This window comes from Anarhichas minor, unplaced genomic scaffold (assembly GCF_050575085.1).
Source record: "Anarhichas minor isolate MPS153535 unplaced genomic scaffold, ASM5057508v1 ptg000004l, whole genome shotgun sequence".
Lineage (NCBI taxonomy): Eukaryota > Metazoa > Chordata > Actinopteri > Perciformes > Anarhichadidae > Anarhichas > Anarhichas minor.
In genome coordinates this window covers 16,932,736-16,951,997 of record NW_027466450.1, presented here as the reverse complement: position 1 = coordinate 16,951,997, position 19,262 = coordinate 16,932,736, and the positions used below count along the sequence as shown (strand labels likewise).

The 19,262-nt window shown below is 42.9% G+C and overlaps 2 protein-coding genes across 2 annotated transcripts; both read right to left on the bottom strand.

Moving 5' to 3' along the window:
• Window positions 1-8,823: 8,823 nt before the first annotated feature.
• On the bottom strand, window positions 8,824-10,281 carry gja3 (gap junction protein, alpha 3). Its single transcript, XM_076104991.1, has one exon. It carries the CDS (start codon window positions 10,279-10,281, stop codon window positions 8,824-8,826), a length of 1,458 nt encoding a protein of 485 aa, XP_075961106.1.
• A 6,438-nt stretch (window positions 10,282-16,719) lies between these two features.
• gjb8 (gap junction protein beta 8) lies at window positions 16,720-17,508 on the bottom strand. Its single transcript, XM_076104980.1, has one exon. The coding sequence runs from the start codon at window positions 17,506-17,508 to the stop codon at window positions 16,720-16,722; it is 789 nt and encodes a 262-aa protein (XP_075961095.1).
• Between the last annotated feature and the right edge of the window lie 1,754 nt (window positions 17,509-19,262).

Below are 19,262 nucleotides of genomic sequence, written 5' to 3'. Positions count from 1 at the left end.
TATTTATAACGTGTTAAAGCGTTTGACGGATGAAGAGCCAGATGTTTCTCTCAGGAGTTGGTTTGAAACCAGTAAAAGAAGTAAAAGTTATTGGACATGAGCCCAGCAGGCTGCAAAGTTAACTCGTTGTTATCCTACGTCCCTCATTTTATTCTCCACAATTAGTTTAATTAACCTTAAAGTAGTTGAGATATTTGAACTCTTTAGTCTGTTTGGTGCTGATTGTCAGCTGGGATGAAGAGCAGCCTGATCAGACTTTCCTGGCTGTTGCTCTTAAACCCCAAACCCACGTGTTCTTCCTGCAGATATGAACCTTTAAATATGGCTCACACATGTACAGCTTCTATAAAAAAAGCTCTTTCTGACGGAACTGAACTTCCACCAGACTCCGTTCACATAAACAGTGATTTTATCTCCTGCTGCCTGCATCAGTTAGTGTGTTTGATAGTTTGACTTTAGTGAATCTGAACTAAACATTTAAAACACCAAAGTCACAAACTAGCAGATGGAGGCAGCAGAGCTCCTGTGTGCTGAGAGGTTACATGAGTGTGTTTGAATGGAGTCTGGTGTCTTTGTCTGTTTCCTCAAACTGGAGGCGAGTCGACCGCCGTCTGCTGTAGTTCAGTGTACGAAGGAAACGATTATTGTGACTATTTCACCTCCCACAGTTAATAATAAAATAAATATCTACTGAACTCTTAGATAAGAGAACTTTATTAATCCTGAAGGAAATTCTTGTGCCAGTTTCATTAAAGATTACAACAGAATAAGAAGAACAAATAAAATAGCATTTTAACTCTTATTTAGTATTTATTTACTGTTAACAGGAACTCCAGATGTCACCTTCAATGTTTCAGAGACAGAGAAGTTGTGTTGCATCTTAAAACCTCTTTAATCTTGTTCTGGTGCTAATGATCGACACCAGAACCTCACGTTCACTCTCCTGGATCTGAATATTTCAACAATAACTCACATTGTTCAGTGAAGGCCTGAGGATTAATGGAATGTTTCAGTGTGTTTAAGTGTTTGTTTACAACTATTTTAATTTGTAAAAATGTTAAATACCTATTTATTTTCTTAGCTTACTGTATATTTGTGTAAAATAAAAATGTCAGTTTTGTTCTTTAGAACCTGTGAGTGTACGTCTCATTTTATTCTTCACAAAGAAAACACACTGTTTTTTTTTCACTGTTTTTTGAGCTCTTAGAAGAAAACTTCTACTTGTTGATGAATTCATTGTTAAAGGAAACGTCTTTGTCCTGACATGAGTTTCACAGAAGACAAAACATGGGCAACGACCAGAGACGAGCACTGTCCTGTCTCTCCCGATGGGGGCGCCACGCCCTCGCTATGAACACCCCCCCCCTCTCCCCCTCCCATCGGTGTGAACTGGTTCCTGAGCTCCGGGTTTATCAGCCATCGCCGCCGGCAGACGTGTCGTTCGACCATAACACCCGTCATGAGCCGCGGGACGAGCTGCTGCTCTGTTGAGCTTCCGTGTCAGGACACCACGTCTGACCACGGCCTCCCCTCTCCTCCCATAAGCCCCCTGCACACACACACACACACACACACACACACACACACACACACACACACACACACACACACACACGCACACTCTCCTCCCCAGCCTCACCCTCTCACCCTCCAACCAGAAAAAGCAATGCATGGAAATCTTTTTAATACAATCCCTCCACATCACCTCACTTTATTTGTATTTATTTTTGGGTTGAGGTGAACATGCAGAGTACAAATCACGGTGACAAAACCCCCAATTTTTTTTTTTTTGAAGAGGCAAGCTTTTTTCTTTCTGTGCTGTCCGTCAGAGTTGGCCAGACTCCAGTAACTTAGTCCCATTGATGTAAAGCTAACACGGCCCAGTGTCGCCCACACTCAGCCCCCTGGACCCCACGAGGCAGCGGGGCTGGGTGTACAAACATTTTTTCACCCTCATGGGGTTTTTTTTTTGTTCGGGCTCAATCCCCCTCGCTTTCAGGGGGCATAAAGGAAGCGCTGTGGTCAGCAGGGTCATGTGGGCGAGACTATAGGTGGCGATTAGGGCCTCTGATGTGCAATGATCCTCTTCCAATCACATGATATGAACTAATGTCGCCATTTAATGATAAAACAACAGCAGCGACCGGGAGAGAGAGAGAGAGAGAGAGAGAGAGTGTGTGTGTGTGTGTGTGTGTGTGTGTGTGTGTGTGTGTAGGAATGGATGACAACTACATTTCTCAGGTTATGTGCCTCAACACGCGGTTCACGGACCGGCTGAAGGACGGGATGTGGGTCAGAGTGCAACACTAATATTTCTCTGCTTGAAGTTATGGCATCTTCCAAACTGAGAGTGACAGATTTTGTTTCACTGTCTTGTTCTGTTACCTTCCTGCAGACACACGTACACACACACACACACACACACACGCACACACACACACACACACGCACACACACACACACACACACACATCACACACACGTACACACACACACACACACACACGCACACACACACACACACACACACACACACACATCACACACACACACACACACGCACACACACACACACACACACACACGTACACACACACACACACACACACACGCACACACACACACACACACGCACACACACGTACACACACACACACACACACACACGCACACACACACACACACACGCACACACACACACACACACACACATCACACACACGTACACACACACACACACACACACGCACACACACGCACACACACACACACACACACACACACACACATCACACACACACGTACACACACACACATATCACACACATATCACACACACACATATCACACACATATCACACACACACATCACACACACACACACACACATATCACACACACACACACATATCACACACACACACACACATATCACACACACACACACATATCACACACACACACACACACACACACACACACACATATCACACACACACACACACACACACACACATCACACACACGTACACACACACACACACACACACGCACACACGCACACACACACGCACACACACACACACACACACACATATCACACACATATCACACACACACACACACACACACACACACACACACACACACACATCACACACACACACACACACACACATATGTATACACATGTATGTATATATTCATGCTTAAAATCATCTAGTTTAAAGTTTAGCTTCTAAAACTTTCAAAAGCACTTTCACCAAAGACAGCGCAGGGAATTATATAATTTAGTTTAGTTTAGTTTTATTTTGCACAATTTAGAAAATACACAAACATAACAGAGATGAATAATATCACAGTGCAGGTAGAGGCAGAAAACCCACTGGGTTCATTTGAAGCTTCCACCTATATAATAATATTAAAATGTCACAATAGAGAACACAAAATTAATACACACAATATAAGACTACGTACATCAAATATTTACACGGAAAAGGCCAGAAAAAACATAATTATTAGGCACAATACACAAACAGTGTAACTGTAAACATTCATTCTTTAGTCTAACCTCTTGGACAGACGGGTGGAGATAACATTCAACACTTCTTTCAGTTTGAGGTGTTTAGTTAAGAACTTTTTATGGAGTAATGATGGATGTTCTGTGGTGCATTCAGGGGAAGTCAGCCAGGTGCATTGTGGGAATTGTGTGCAGCCCCTCCCCTCTTTCTGTGGACAGACAGTCAAAACAAGCCCCCCCCCATGACTACAGATACAAATACCGTAACATTACATCATTTATTGTATTAATGACCACATGGTGTTTGTAAGAAGACCCTTCTTGAATACAGCATGATGTTCATTTTGTACATTATGGTCCATTTAGAGTCAAACAGACCATAAAGCAGGGGATGCTTTAGGGCGGGGCTACACGGTGATTGACAGGTCTCTACCAGAGATGTATACAGCGTCTCTACGTCACTCCTCCTCAGTCCAGATATGGTCACTTCCTGTTCACTGGTTGCAAAAAACAAGATGGCGACGGCCTAAATGCAGAACTCGAGGCTTCAAAACATCCACAAACCAACGAGTGAAGTAACGATGACTGCGTCCACTTCTTATAAACAGTCTGTGGTTATTGTGTCTATTTCAATCATTATTGTAAAGAACTTTGAAGTTGCATCATCCGATCTTTCAAAGAAGTTCAACAGTCTGGTACCAAACGAAACCAACATGTTTCCATGAGCCGGCGGTCAGGCCTCCCAGAAACAAATTCATCACACTCCTGGAATACATGAAGGGGGGCTGAGGTATGTGTGCTGTGGGCGGAGTGTGAATTTGTTTTGTGATTAAAGGCTAAATATATCCTCCTGTCTGCTCCCAGCTGTAGACCGGTGGCTCGTGAGCTCTCTCTCTCTAGTCGTTGCTTTTCCACCACAGGGCCAAGTGGGGCTTCTCAAGAGTAAATACAAACCACCACGATCATGACTCAGGACGTCATGTCTTCACTTCTTTAATGGGTCAACATGTTATTGTTCTTAATCATTAAGCAAGTTGTGATGAATTTATGTAAATAAGTAGACGCATGTCTTCAGGGATGAGGGCTGCAACTAACAATTACTTTCATTGTTGAGTAATCTGCCAATAACTTTCATCGTACATCGGTGATGTCTTTAAATGTGTTGTTTTGTCCCTCCAAAGCCCAAAAATAATCAGTTTTATGAAATTAAAAGGCTGAAAACCGCAATTTTCTGCCATTTTTGGATGAAAAATATACCTACAACGGCAACATTTCGAATTTTCCCTGAAATGCTTTGATCTCTGTTCGTCCTTTCAGTAGAAACGAGGCCACCGACTGAGTGACGGGGCCGAGGCCTCCAGTCCGTCGTGCCAACAGATCGACGATCTCCCGTCACTCTTCAGCCACTGGACTGAAGAGCCCAGCACTCATGTACTGAACGCTGTTGTTAGACTCTGTGCCAAATATCCAGCGTAAAGTAATCCTTTAAAAACGTTCGATTTAATGCCGTACTTGACGCACAAACATGAGATCTCACTGTTTAAACTTAAACAAAACGTATTTCCAAAAATGTGAATTCCTGTACGATGGCCCAACAACCTTCGAAGTACACACATGTAGCACAAACATCCTCTTTGTCCGTTGCTTTGTTGATGCCCAAAGATCAACACAAACCTTCCCAGCAGCTGTACACGTCACACCTCTACCATGTGTTGCACAGCGTTGTAAATGATCACTCGGCTCTTGATGCAGTTTATGATCGATGTTTGACTCTCAGGTGCAACACTGACACGCCCGTCTCATTTTAATCACCGCTGGATGGGGGTATGAAGTGGGCCTGGCTGTGAGTGTGTCTGACTCAGCGTTGTGTTCTGATGCTCCCCGTTGGAATGCCGAGTGAGGGGGGAGGTCAGAGGTCAAAGAGTCTAGAGATTAATGCCAAAGACAAACCGGAAGCCAGTTCAGATCATCAAGAGCCCCATGCTGGCAAACATTAGTTGTGACGGATTATAAGTGGAAATAATATATGAAAATATAACAATTCTGATCTTAGAACAAGTTATTAAATAAATATTCTCCCCTGGTCTTCCTTAACCCTGATCTGGTCTTCTTCTATCTACTCAGATCTGGTTGTCTTTTACTTAGATCTGGTCTTCTTCTATTGTACTTAAGTACAATTTTGAGGTACTTCACTTGAGTATTGCATTTTATAGAACTTTATACTTCTACTCCACTACGTCTCAGAGGTAAATATTGTACTTTTTACTGAACTACATTTACTCCACAGATTACTAAAACTAAATATCTTTAACAAATACATTTTGATGTATTATTAGTAATACTAGTAGTACATACTTGCATGACTTCTACTCGTAGCAGTATTTCTACACTGTGTTGATACTTTTACTTCAGTAGAATATCTTTCAGGACCGTTGAAAGTAAGTTCTGTTTGAACATTTTCCTTTTAGCTGAGGCCTAAAATTCAACTCTCACTTATTAACATCTGGATTGTGCTATTGTTGTTGTTAAACCTTAAAACTGGAATGTTTTGTCTCAGGACGAGTTATGGTCGAGGTCTTTAGGAGTCACGTGCGATGTTTGTTTCATCAATAAAGCAAAAAGCAAGAACAACAAATATGGTACAAAAAATGTATTTAGTAACAGTTTTGTAAACATTTGAGGTAAATGAACATTTACATCAACTTGTTCTTACAGAAGAATCATTCATACACAAGGCACTTCTCTTGTCTAGGACAGCATTGAAGACAGGTTGCTGTTGGGAGCGTTGTGAGATGGTTCCTGAACTCCCTGATGAGCCAGAGAAGTCATGCTGTAAGAGCAGAGAGTTTCTGAGGTGACGACGGGCTTTGAACGCAACGTCTTGTCGGGGCTTCGTGTGCAGGCTGAGGGAAGGGCAGCTACCCAGCTAACAACGTCTCAACAGCGGAGTCTTCTGATATGAGTCCGTTTAGTTGAGAACACACTGAGTGAACACACAGAAACACAGTTTATTCTCTCTCGCTGTTGCCTTTAAAAGAAAAAAAAATCTTCAAACTCATCTGAGCTCCAGATAAACGAGTTTATCTTTATCTGCTGAGACATTTCTTCCTTTGAGGATAATATTTGGCAGTTTTCTCGTCACACTCTCTCTGTGTCTCTCTGTGTCTCTCTCTGTCTCTCTCTCTCTTTCTCTCTCTCTACTACCAATATTAGCATTATTGTAGAACAGCAATTTTTCTTTCCTAAATGTGCAAATCTTTATTAACTACCAAAATGTAAACTTTAGGGATCAAAAACAAATGCAGATAACAAAGTTGTAGTTTTTGTCATTTTGAACATAGATTGGGAAAGGCTGCTCTTACTTCTGCGTTGTGCAGGTGTGTATTGTTTGCACTAAATGTCATTTAAGCAACTTAAGTGAGCTAGAGTATATGAGACATTACCGATATGGGTACAGATACTCTCACACCAGACAGTACCATCATGCTGTGACCCCAGCCTCCTCTGAAAATGAAAATAAAACAGCGGGTACCGTTTTGCTCTTACTCCAGTGTATTAACCTGCACATTAACTGCTGGAAATGTGTTGTTGCACAAACATAAAAGTACTTAATCGTGTTGCCCTGTGAGTGCAATATTGTCCAATGCAGTGCACACAGTCTCACTGTCTCACTCTGCTTCAGAGGTCAACTCACAGGATGATACGATGGATTCAGGTCGTTATGAAGGGTGAAAGTGAAAGTGAGTGTCCGGGCTGTGAATGAACCAAACAGCTCAGTAACACAGCAGAGACAGGAGGACCGCGGCTGCTGGTGAATTCAGTTCAAAGTTTGGGTTTTCTAAAGATCTCTGAGAATCAAGATGAACACGACAAAATAAAAGAAGCCGCTGAAGGTCGACCGCCCCGCGACGCTTCGATACTCGCAACGCCTCATTTACTCTTCTTTTTTAATGGTATAGTAATCACAAACTGACAATTTATGAGTAAAATTAAATTAAAAAAAATAGCACTTTTCAGAATAAAACCAATGAAGAAGCACGTGAAATGTGTGTGACGGTGAGAATCATTAAAGTCGCTCTCAATCTTTAAGTGTGATGGTTATAAAAGGGGGGGGGGGGGGGGGGGTTGTAAGTTTGAGGGCAAAAATATCTGCTGAGAATCTAACAAAAATAAAAAAATATGTTTAAATTCTAACCAATGAACAAGGAGAGTATTTATTCTTTATGTCAGATGGCATATTTTGTGATTTGTGCAGGAAGTAGAAGCGTTTTTCTGTTCAGAGATGTTGACTGAAGACGCTGGCAGAGGTGAGGCACTACTTTCCTCTTTTGTTAACTAACAGCATGGTGGGAAGGGTTTAATCTCTTGTGTTATTGACAAAGTAGTGCTCGTAGAGACCCAGGTGCATTCTGGGCATCACAGGAATGACTTCCACTTGCAGTTTTGACCACAGTTTATTCTAAGGACTCTGGGAACATCACATCAGTCCATTACTATCCAATCCATCTCAATCTTCATAGTCTCTGCTGGAAGCGCCGCAATGGATCGTGGGTAAAAACCAAAGCGTTGCCGCGCGAGTTAGCCGGTGAATCGGTGAGTTGTAGGGCTGCACGTGCTGGCGTGGCGCGACCACCAGCAGGTTTGTTGATGACATTTCTTCCTGGATGTTTAACACAGCAGCTGTTCGTTTGGTGAGATTCAGGAAGTGCTGCAGCAACAGACCTCCCGAGGTCCAAAGGAGGAACACCGGGACGAGCCTCACGCACACGTGCTCTGGGGATTTGAGTGTGAATCCAGATACATCATGATTCACGAGATATAAGAGCGAACTGTCTGACTACACATCGAATAACTGTACAACAACCTGTGCTTAGTCCAGATAAAACAAAACAAACTAAACATATCCAGTGATTGTTCTTTGACATTTCATTTGTAATAATTAGTCCTTTAGGCTCAACAAAAAGAAGAATAAAAGTAGAGAAACACCATGAGATCTTCATGAGATGTGTCCATTTTGATGCAAAATTAGGACGTCACAGTGTCCTTCGCTGCCTCACGTCTGTGGGCGGAGCCTTCCTGACCTCATAGCGCTGCATGATCACATTTTGTGTGCATAAATTAAGACCATCCAAAAAAAAAAAAACTACTCTGCAACTCACCGATTGCACTAAACCAACGACTTATTTTCACATTAACCGAAACGTTTTTTGGGGTTATTCTGCTCTCCCGTCTCTTGTCACTTTGCCTCTTTTTGATTTTATTTTTTTAGTGGAGTGTTTTGGGGAAGTTGGGGCTGAGGAGATTTAGACAGCCAGGTCGCTCGGCCTGGCCCTGATGCTGCTGCTCCTGCTGCTCCTGCTGCTCCTGCTGGCCCGACTGAGCCGCCGAGGGTCTGTGCTGACCGTTACCGGAGGCTCGTGCATCTCCACGGTGGTGGTGGTGGTGGGGACGTGGCCGTCCTCCTGCTCGCTCTTCCCCCCGCTCCAGCTGCCTGCGTTGGACGCGGTGCTGCTGCCGGAGGCGGCGGTGGCGGTTGAGTTGGTGTTACTGGCGGCGTTGCTGGTTGGAGGGAGCAGCACAGCATCGACGGGCTGCTGCTGCTGCTCCTTGTCAGTGCTGGTGGAGGAGGAAGAAGAGGATGGGGAGGGTGGAGTGGCGGCCTTCATCTCCCGAGTCTGCTGCTCGGTGGCCAGGTTGGCCCAGTTCTGCTGCGTGGCCAGCCTGTGGTTGTTGTTGTTGCTGCTGATGTAGTAGTGGGAGGAAGGGGAGGGCTGGCGGAGCGGCTGCTCCCGCTGGAGTTCGTCCACCTTGAACTCTGCTGCCGAGGTCGCGGCCGCCGGCCCCGCGGGCGGCAGGAACGCCCCGCTGCCCGCCGTCACGTCCGTGTAGTTGGGAGGGTAGCTGAGGCCGGAGGGGGCAGTTCTGGAGGCCGAGGCTAAAGACTCGGGCTCCGCAATGTTGACGCGGCGCGGCAACTCGTGGTTGGGGGCGAACTCGTTGGTCATGCCCTGTTTAACTTTCTTCCATCCGAGGTGATAGATCTCTAACAAATTCAGCAAAAGAGACACGCAAGCCACCACAAGCATAAATATAATAAAAATAGTCTTTTCAGTGGGCCTCGATATGAAGCAGTCAACGGTGTTGGGGCAGGGCCAACGTGCGCACTTGTACAGGGGCCTCAGCTGGAAGCCGTAGAGGAAATACTGGCCCAAAATGAATCCCACTTCAAACAGGGTCTTGAAAATAATGTTGAACACATAGGTACGCAGCAACGCGCCCCTGATACGGATTTTGCCGTGCTCGTCCCTGATTGGCGGCTTCTCCTTCTTGCCGCCGCCTCCTCCGCCTCCTCCTCCTCCTCCCGCATCTCCACCATTTCTATAAAGGAGTTCTTTCTCCTCTCGGAACCTGTTGGCCTTGCGCAGCTCCTCATCCTTCTCTTTCCGCTTCTCCTCCATGCGGACGATGTGCAGCACGTGGCCCAGGTAGATGAGCGTCGGCGTGGACACGAAGATGATCTGCAGCACCCAGAAGCGGATGTGCGAGATGGGGAAGGCCTCGTCGTAGCAGACGTTCTCGCAGCCGGGCTGCTGCGTGTTGCAGGTGAAGTCGGACTGCTCGTCGCCCCAGACGTCCTCGGCCGCCGCCCCCAGCACCAGGATCCTGAAGATGAAGAGGACCGTCAGCCAGACTTTGCCGATGACCGTCGAGTGCTCCTGAGCGTTCTCCAGCAGCCGCCCCAGAAAGCTCCAGTCGCCCATGCTTCTAGATTTCTAGCCTATGGAGAAAGTACAGGCTGGAGCAGACGGAGGAGGAAGAAGAAGAAGAAGAAGAAGAAGAAGAAGAAGAAGAAGAAAAGGAAGTTAAAGAAACTCAAAGTTGGTCTGAACACGTGTCACATTAAGGCCTCACGTTAAATACGATGGTACATCGAAGGTGATGAGCGGACATGTTTCTCTTCAGCAGAACAAGTTCTTTATAGAAAAACTGCCACGTAGGCATCGGATATCGAAAATCGAAACACAGCGTTGGCCTCAAACACAGGCGCTGGTTTACTGTATAGACCACCTGTTTGACTGAACCCTGGTTCACTCTCTCTCTCTCTCTCTCTCTCTCTCTCTCTCTCTCTGTCTCTCTCTGTCTCTCTCTCTCTCTCTGTGTGTCGGGCCTGTCTCTCTCTCTCACCTGCTCGCTCCACTGACCAGCAGGCATGTGCTGAGGTCAACATTATAATGGTCGAAAACAGCATTTAGCAGAGATGGGGCTCTGGTGTGGCACACACACACACACACACACACACACACACACACACACACACACACTCACTCACAGAGAAACAAATACTGACACACACACACACACACACCTCCCGTCCTCTCCCTCGCTGTCAACTGTAACACTGAAGCAACAGCGTTCGAATCGAAAAGTATTACTGCAATCTAAGATAATAATAAACTGTTTTTAAAATTTCAAGAACTCAATTTGCAGTTTTCTTCTTTGATTGTTTGTCTTTAAAAAATCCAAGTTGATGTCTTCAAATAGCTTGTTTTGTTGAAACAATCCCAAATAAATGAAAATACAACGATACAAAGAGAAGACGTGTCCTCCCATTTGAAAACTGAAATCAGAGCACGTTTTATCAATTAATCTTCCGTTAATTGACTCATCTTCTGTTATTTAATGTCACAGATTTAACACCAAGTCTGCTTATTAAACAAGCTTTTTCAAGTTTGAGTCAAACAGATTTTATATTCACAGATATCTGTTTATATAAAACACAAGATGAAAACATAGAGATAGATTTGGGTTATTCTTTAGAAAGAATAGTGAACGTGGGACAAACTATTCATTCAGTCATCACACACAGAGACACTTACTAAAGTATTCTGGTATTAAAGGTAATAAATCCATCGACTAGGGTTCACAACATGCACGACACCTGGAAGAGAAAAACACATTTAGTCATTTATTTTCTGTGCATGTTTTGAGCAATAATCAAATGTATCCAGACTTTAACACTTCTAGTTGTTTTTGAAACTGAAAAAAGATCAAATCTAAACTGTTTAAAGCAGTTTGCGGTTGAAGTATAAGTATTGGTAATAAGTTGTGTAATACGTTGTATGAATGTTGCTGATGCTGCAGGAATCAAACCCACAGAGAGACATGAAGTCTTGCCTCGTTTGACCTTTTCATGACTCAATTATCAGAAGAGACATTTCTCTGAGTTTCACAAGTATTTGTGGTATTTTGTGTAACAGACGGTCAGGTTCAAATACAAAGCCACACACACACCTGCTGACAATACAGACTGTGCCAGAGTGGCTTTGTTCAGGCTCTCTTCTTCTTTAGTAAAAGTCAAGCAGCTCTTAACGACCCGGTTACACTTCATTTACTTCACTGTACTTTACACTGCAGGTTAAAACACAATTAACTGATAGATGTCATGAAACTTCCTCAGTTCATTACTCACATTGAGGCAGTTATTTTTTGTATTACAAGTGTTCTTAAATGTTATGTTTAAATATGCAAATGAGGCATTATCTTATTAAATATGAGCTCATTTTCATACATTTCCAGAACATAAATCTGAATATTGGATAAAGCTCGGTTCAAAATTCTTGTTTTGTTTTGTTGACATATTAGAGTCAAAGGTTTTTACAGAAGGAATTTATTAAATGTCTTAGTATCACTCATAAATCAGAAAATCTATTACCTCCATGTTTGTATTAATAAATGTAGTATAAATGAGTGTGTGAACTAACCCCTCTGTGTTCACCTTCAGCACACAGAGAGGAATGAAAGAGTGAAGTTTGGTGAATGTAAGAGCTGCTGAAGTGGAGATTTATCATCAGAGTCTGAGAACAAACTCATTTAGAGGAAACGTCCTTTAAAGAGACGTTTAGTTACATTACAGACATTTAGAGACTCTACAGGTGAACACATGAACTCACAGATATCACCATGAAACTTCACCACTTCATCACTCACATTAAGAGGAGTATTTATTGTATTATAAGTTTTCTGAAATGTTATGTTTAAATATGCAAATGAGGCATTATGTAAAGGTACCTTTTGGTGATTTTAGTAGAAATCTACAAACACAAACAGACAAAGTAGTAAAACAAACACCTGAACGTGTATTTTGGATGTTTTCTTTCCACTAGTGTGTGAGAACACGTGTTATAGAAGCAAAATAAACCAGCATCTCTACATTGATCAGTGCATGAATAGAAGTGTCTCTGGTTCAAACACAAATTGACAGCAGTGTTTTTTTTCCCGTCATACCTTTAGACCGGAGATGTCATACTTAAATACGGAAAGCAAATCCCTCTGCCATCATCGGTGCCATCGCTTTGAGTGCGTTGAAACGTGCGGCTGCAGCGACCCTCCCTCTGCCTCCCTGATCCCAAACCTGTCGCCTCTCCTGTCAGCCCGACGAACTGTGATTACAGATCTGTATCTCAAACTCATTCATGCACAAACGTCTCCAGTCGGTGCGTCAGTCTTTGTCCCGGAACCCGTGAACTTGCGCAAGGAAAAAAAGAAAGGTTCCTTCTTTTGTTGTGGTTAGTTTTTGGAGGCGGCTTGGAGTCGGAGATGGGGCTCGGTCACACGGAGCTGCCTCCCGTTTCCAGCCATGTCTGGACTGTCACATTGTGTGACCATGCATGAGTGAATCCACAGAGTCATCAGCCTGTCCGGTGTCACACCACGCCCCGTCAAACCGCCACAAAAAAAGAAAAAAACTCTACTAAATGTGCGCAAAAAGTTGGCAGAAAATGTGCCCCAAAAAGAAATCCCCCCCCACCAAAAAAACTTTCGCGCAAAGTGTCCAAAAACATGAACATGCTCTGAACGTCTCCAAAAAATATCACATGAAAAACCTCCACGAACTATTTACAATTTAACAATTTTAAAGTTAATAATATGACTTAAGACATTAATAGGATTTTAGTATGTAATTATTTATTAATTGTGCGTAAAAGTTGCGGGAAAATGTGCCAATGTGATCAAAAGATCGCATGTACACAATTAGAACGTTTTGAATGTCTTGATTTCTTGTAGGTTCATAGTTTGTTGTTAGAGCAGATAGAAGGTGACGTCATCAACATGTCTTCTGTCTGTGCGAGAGGTCAAAGGTCAAAGCAGAAACCTGTTCATTGATCTGCAGAGTTTCTCTGTGAAGATTCATAACTTGGGATATTTTTGGATGTCTGGTCTAAACTTTTCTCGCCCACTTAAAGAAACTCTTCCGTCATCAGTTATGTCATTTAAATATATGACTCTTAACTTTCTAATCGTTTATTTTAAACAACACAGATGTGACTCATCCGGCTCGAGCTATTCCTGGGGGGCCGCAGGACAAAGGACCCCCCCCTCCGTTAAGAGGTGATTAGTGTGGGGTCTAAAATAAGGCTCGTGCTGAAAGCTGATAGGACCAGCTGGAGGTCAGCGCACTGAGACAACACAAGTCCAAATAAAGCACGAGGACCACCGGGTCTGGACTGAGCAGGACCGCTTCGGGACGGGGTTTTCATAAAGCAGGATTAAGAGTTTAATGTTGGCTTTACAATTCGGTCAATAATAATATTAGTGATAAAAATGATTAAACATAATAATACTAAAACAATACGACTGCTGCTACTACTACTAATAAATTATTATTATTAATACAATAATAACAATTTAACAATGTTATAATTTTTAAATGTATTATTATTATTATTAATATAATAGTAATAATTATAATAATAATAATGATAATTATAATAATGACTAAATATATTAACAATTATAATACAAAAACAATAGTAGCCTACTACTATTACTAATACATCATTATTATTATTAATAATAATACAAATTTAACAATGTTATAATTATTAAATGTATTATTATTATTGTTAATATGACCCCAATAATCCCTAAATATGGAGTGAAATATTAATTGATTGATTGATTGACGAGTCTGGCAGATTTATTTTTATTTTTCTACTGTTCTGTAAAAAGCCTCTCGTGTCCTAAATGATCGTTTCTCCTCAAACATGCATCTGGTCCTCGTGCATAACTGTTATGACATAACTTCTAATGCTACTGTGATTATATCACATAAACTAACTTTGGGAAGTCTCTAGCAGAATAAAACATCTTGTCCAGATGTTCATCTTTGTTCATATGTTTTTATCAACAGGTGTGAAAATATGCAAAACATTCTCATTTGACTCACAGAAACACTTCCAGTAACAAGTGACAGACAAGGTTTGATCAAACAGCATCAGACCTGTTAGATCTCTGTGTGGCAGGTAAGACTTCAGAATGAATCATCTCATGTTGTGCAACACACTTCTTGGTATTTATAAACCCACCAAAGTAAAAGCATTATTTATAGAAAACATATTCAACTATGAATGTTCAAACGTACAGGCTACAGTCACTTGATTCAATACAGCAGGATCATAACAAACTCACTTGCGCTCATCAGTTATTGTAACAACACGTATTTAAAATGTCCCCTCTTGTAAACTAGACACTAAAAACACAATCATAGATCATAAAGGCACTTTTTTTTCTTTTTTGCTTCAATTCTCATGACTTCATTTGTTCTCCTTCCTCCTCTTCTTCATCATCACTAGATACATCCTTCAGGTCCTGATGAAGGCGTTTGTTCTCTCTGAGGTTCCACTTAGAACCACCAGATGTCAGTGTAGACTCGTTCTCCGATTCAAAAACATTCAAGCAACTTCAGACTGAACAATAAGTTAAAACCCTCCATGAGACCGTCCGCTGTGTGGAGAAGTGAGGTGACATTCAGATGCTGTGGATGAACCACAGGTGCGTACACATTGTTTCTACCTGAAACAGGCTTTTGCTGGTGGGGTCAAACTCAGGGAAGAACCAGGATCAGCCAAAACACCTGCCCTCAAATATTAAATGTCTAGGGCTTTTATTGTGAAAGGTAGGATCAGAAGGAGTCTGTTCTGCCTTTGTCAAAGTTGAAAGGAGTAATAAAGTAGTCAGTCTTGATTCGGCGTCCATGTTGTTATTAACTATATATAAGAGCAACTCGACCCGTTCTTCACAGCGTGATTGGTTGATGTTTTCAAGCTCAGAAAAATTGACCTTAAAAGTAGTTAAGTTGCTTTTTCCGCTGCGTGACATTCACGCTGTGAGGGAAAAATTACTCATGACAAAACAACAGTTTGAAAAAGTATGTTGTCTTGCAAATGAATCATAAGAGAGAAAAAAATGTCCCCCCCCCCCCCCCCAGGGTGTAAAAGCCTTTTCGGGGGAAGCACCAGACCGACGCTTTGTCACCGACCCTCGACGTCTGATACCGACGCACAAGTCGCCCTTTAGCGTCATGAATGAGACGCATCAAGCTTTTCAAGTAACTACAACGTGAATCCATCAGCATTATTATTAGACGCTCAGAGAGTACGATGATGTGGTATTAAGAGTGAAAGACACAGGACTTTCAACCAGGAGACAGTTGTTCGCGTCCCAAATTTGAGTTGGTGATGTTTGTGGCGTGTTGTTTTCCGTACGTTACGTTTGTTTACGTGCTCATTGAAGCCCAACCATCATGTTTTTTTCCTGAACCTAACAAAGTGGTTTCATTGCCTAAATGGAATTAATTAATTATGTTTGAATAATGCCACTGGTCTACACAGGGCTTCAGAAAGTGACGGGGTCTCGCTGGGTTTGGACCATTTGATAGGCTAGTTATTATCTTCGAAATAATAGTGTTAAAATAATGAAAGTTTTACATTTTAAATGAGTTTTTCTTCATTTCATTTGGGACGCCCCGATGGATCAATGGATGGATCAATGGATGGATCAATGGATGGATCAATGAATGGATCAATGGATGGATCAATGGATGGATCAATGGATGGATCAATGGATGGATCAATGAATGGATCAATGGATGGATCAATGGATGGATCAATGGATGGATCAATGGATGGATCAATGGATGGATCAATGGATGGCTCCCTCAGTTTTTGCATACAACGCCTCTGCCTTGGGCCGGCTCACTCAACTTCCCATGAGTCAACTCTGAAACTTAACAAACAAACAAACTTGAACTTCTGGTGGATGTTTACATTTAGAGTCTGGGGGGCTGGAGTTACAGTCTGTGTTTCTCTTCTTCTCTGGTTACACCACCCCCCCCCCCCCCCACTGCGGATGTCTGTCCTTCAACACTGCTTGCTGGTCGAATGCGAGTCGGTGGACAGCAGCAGCTCGTTCTTCACGTTCTGCAGATGGCTGTTGTCCTGCATCGAGCGTGCCCTCCTCCTCTTGGACCTGGCCGAGCACCTCAGGAGCGCCTTGACGATGAGGTAGCACAGCTCGGCCACGTTCAGCACCATGCAGATGGTCGACGACGACACCATGAAGATGGTGAAGATGGTCTTCTCCGTGGGCCGGGAGATGAAGCAGTCCACCTTGTTGGGGCAGGGCCACTGCTCGCACTTCACCAGCCGCGGCATCTGGAAGCCGTCGTAGACGAAGTAGAGCGCGTACATGAAGCCGCCCTCGAAGATGAGGCGGAAGAAGAGGCTGCAGGTGTAGGTCCACCACAGCGGGCCTGTGATGGGCAGACGCCTCCTCTTCAGCGTCTCCAGGTCGATCGCCATCGTGGTCCTCTCGGTGCCGTTGGAGGCCAGCATGGTCCTCTTGTCCCCGCGGTTCCTGTAGGCCACGTGCATGGCCACCAGCAGGGCCGGCGTGGACACGAAGATCAGCTGCAGGCACCACAGGCGGATGTGCGACACGGGGAAGAAGTGGTCGTAGCAGACGTTTTTGCAGCCGGGCTGCTGCGTGTTGCAGGTGAAGTCGGACTGCTCGTCGCCCCAGACGCTCTCGGCGGCCAGAACCAGGATGGTGATGCGGAAGATGAAGAGGACGGACAGCCAGATCTTCCCGAGGCTGGTGGAGTGTTTGTTGACGCCGCCCAGCTGGGCGTAGAGCACCCCCCAACTCATTGTGGTGACGGAGGACGACCTGTAGAGGGAAAGAATTCAGCAGGAAATTAGCAGCATATATAGGAAAACCCCAAAACTCAGAGAGTTGATGAAGCTCATGTGAGCTCGGTACTGTGATACTCACCAGCTGATCACTTGGTATCAATTCCTTTAAAAATGTATTACAATAAAATTATACGAACACAAAACGTGACCGGCTGCATTACTTTTAAACATTTTCAATACTTTTGTATAATGTTTGTGTGCCGTGTCACATGACTATGGAAACCAATGTGACACAGTCATGTGACACGTAGCCTGGTGTGCGGTGCTACAGCAAGATGCTTTGTTTGTGTCACACAGGAGCAACGCGTGTAACCTCTCTAAATGTTACTCAAAGACACATGTACCGGCCGGGAGGAGACTCAAAACTACCACAAAGAAACACAAAACGATGTTTCCGTTTACATTACTTATGATGCAAATTCTAAAAAATACTGTTTTTGTTGTGTTTCTCACGTGTTTGTTGTGTTACAAATGGGCTACAACTGAATTTCGTTGTGCATCCCTGTGTTGCATAATGACAATAAATGATCCTTGAATCCTTGAGAGACACAAAATGAATACAAAAGACACAATTACCACAGAGTGAAACAAAGAGACACAAAATGACCACAGAAACCCACAGAATGACCACAAAGAGACACTAAGTTACTACCATGTCTCCAAACCACAGAGAGATGTGTGTCGACTAAAATAAGAGGCACAAAACAACAACAACAGGAGTCTAAACAACAATAAAATCAGTGGTTCCTGCTCCTAGAAGAGGTGGAGAGGCCTTTGACATGTCTGAACCCAGAGGCCCGTTGTCTTCATGAATACCACCTTAATGAATGATCAGTATCGGTATCATTGAAACTGTATCAGTATCATATAGAATTTAAATAAGTTTGTTTCCCCCGCCCTGATTGGAGCATCTCTTCTCTCTCTGTACCTGTTGTTACAGCTCCTCTCTGAGTATCTCCACTTTGGGTATTTTTTATGTTTTGATGGATGTACAGAGAGTAAAGTCACTTTTTGACAACAAGACATGAGATTTCAAATAAATTTCAAGAGCAGAGATGAAAAACAGACTCAAAAAAGTCAAAAATTCACAGAGCAACCGGATTTATAAAGTCGATGAGACCGGAGTCTTATTTTGAAAAGCCAGATATCGAGACAAACAACATGGAGAAGTTAATATTTGTCTTTATATGAAGCACTTTCCTGCTGCTCTGGATTTTAAACATTTGTGACTCAACATCACCACTACTAACATTGTGTGGTCATTAATAGCGTACAAATCACGTTGAGCGTGTAATGAGTTGTGATACTTTACTTTTCTACTGTTTGTACTTTAGTGATTTATTTGAAGAGAGAAATGAAGATGACGTCCTCTCATCTGTATTCCTGCTATTAATAATATGAATATCGGTAATTATTTTAAAGATACAAACATTATGGAGGAAAATACTGTTTGGGCTTTTTTGTGTGATACAACTAGTGAATTTACCTTTAATGCGTGTTTAATATACATAAATACATGTTAAATATGAATCATAATTATGGATATTATAAGTAGCCTGTTGTTGTTGAACTCTTCTAAGGAATAAAACACATCTAAACATTATAATAACTCACCTGTTTCTGTGAGGAGAAAAACAATTAATCCCTTATTATGTAAAAACAGAATGAAGAGGTTCGTCTCGTGCTCCGTCTTCCAGCTGACTGAGGCT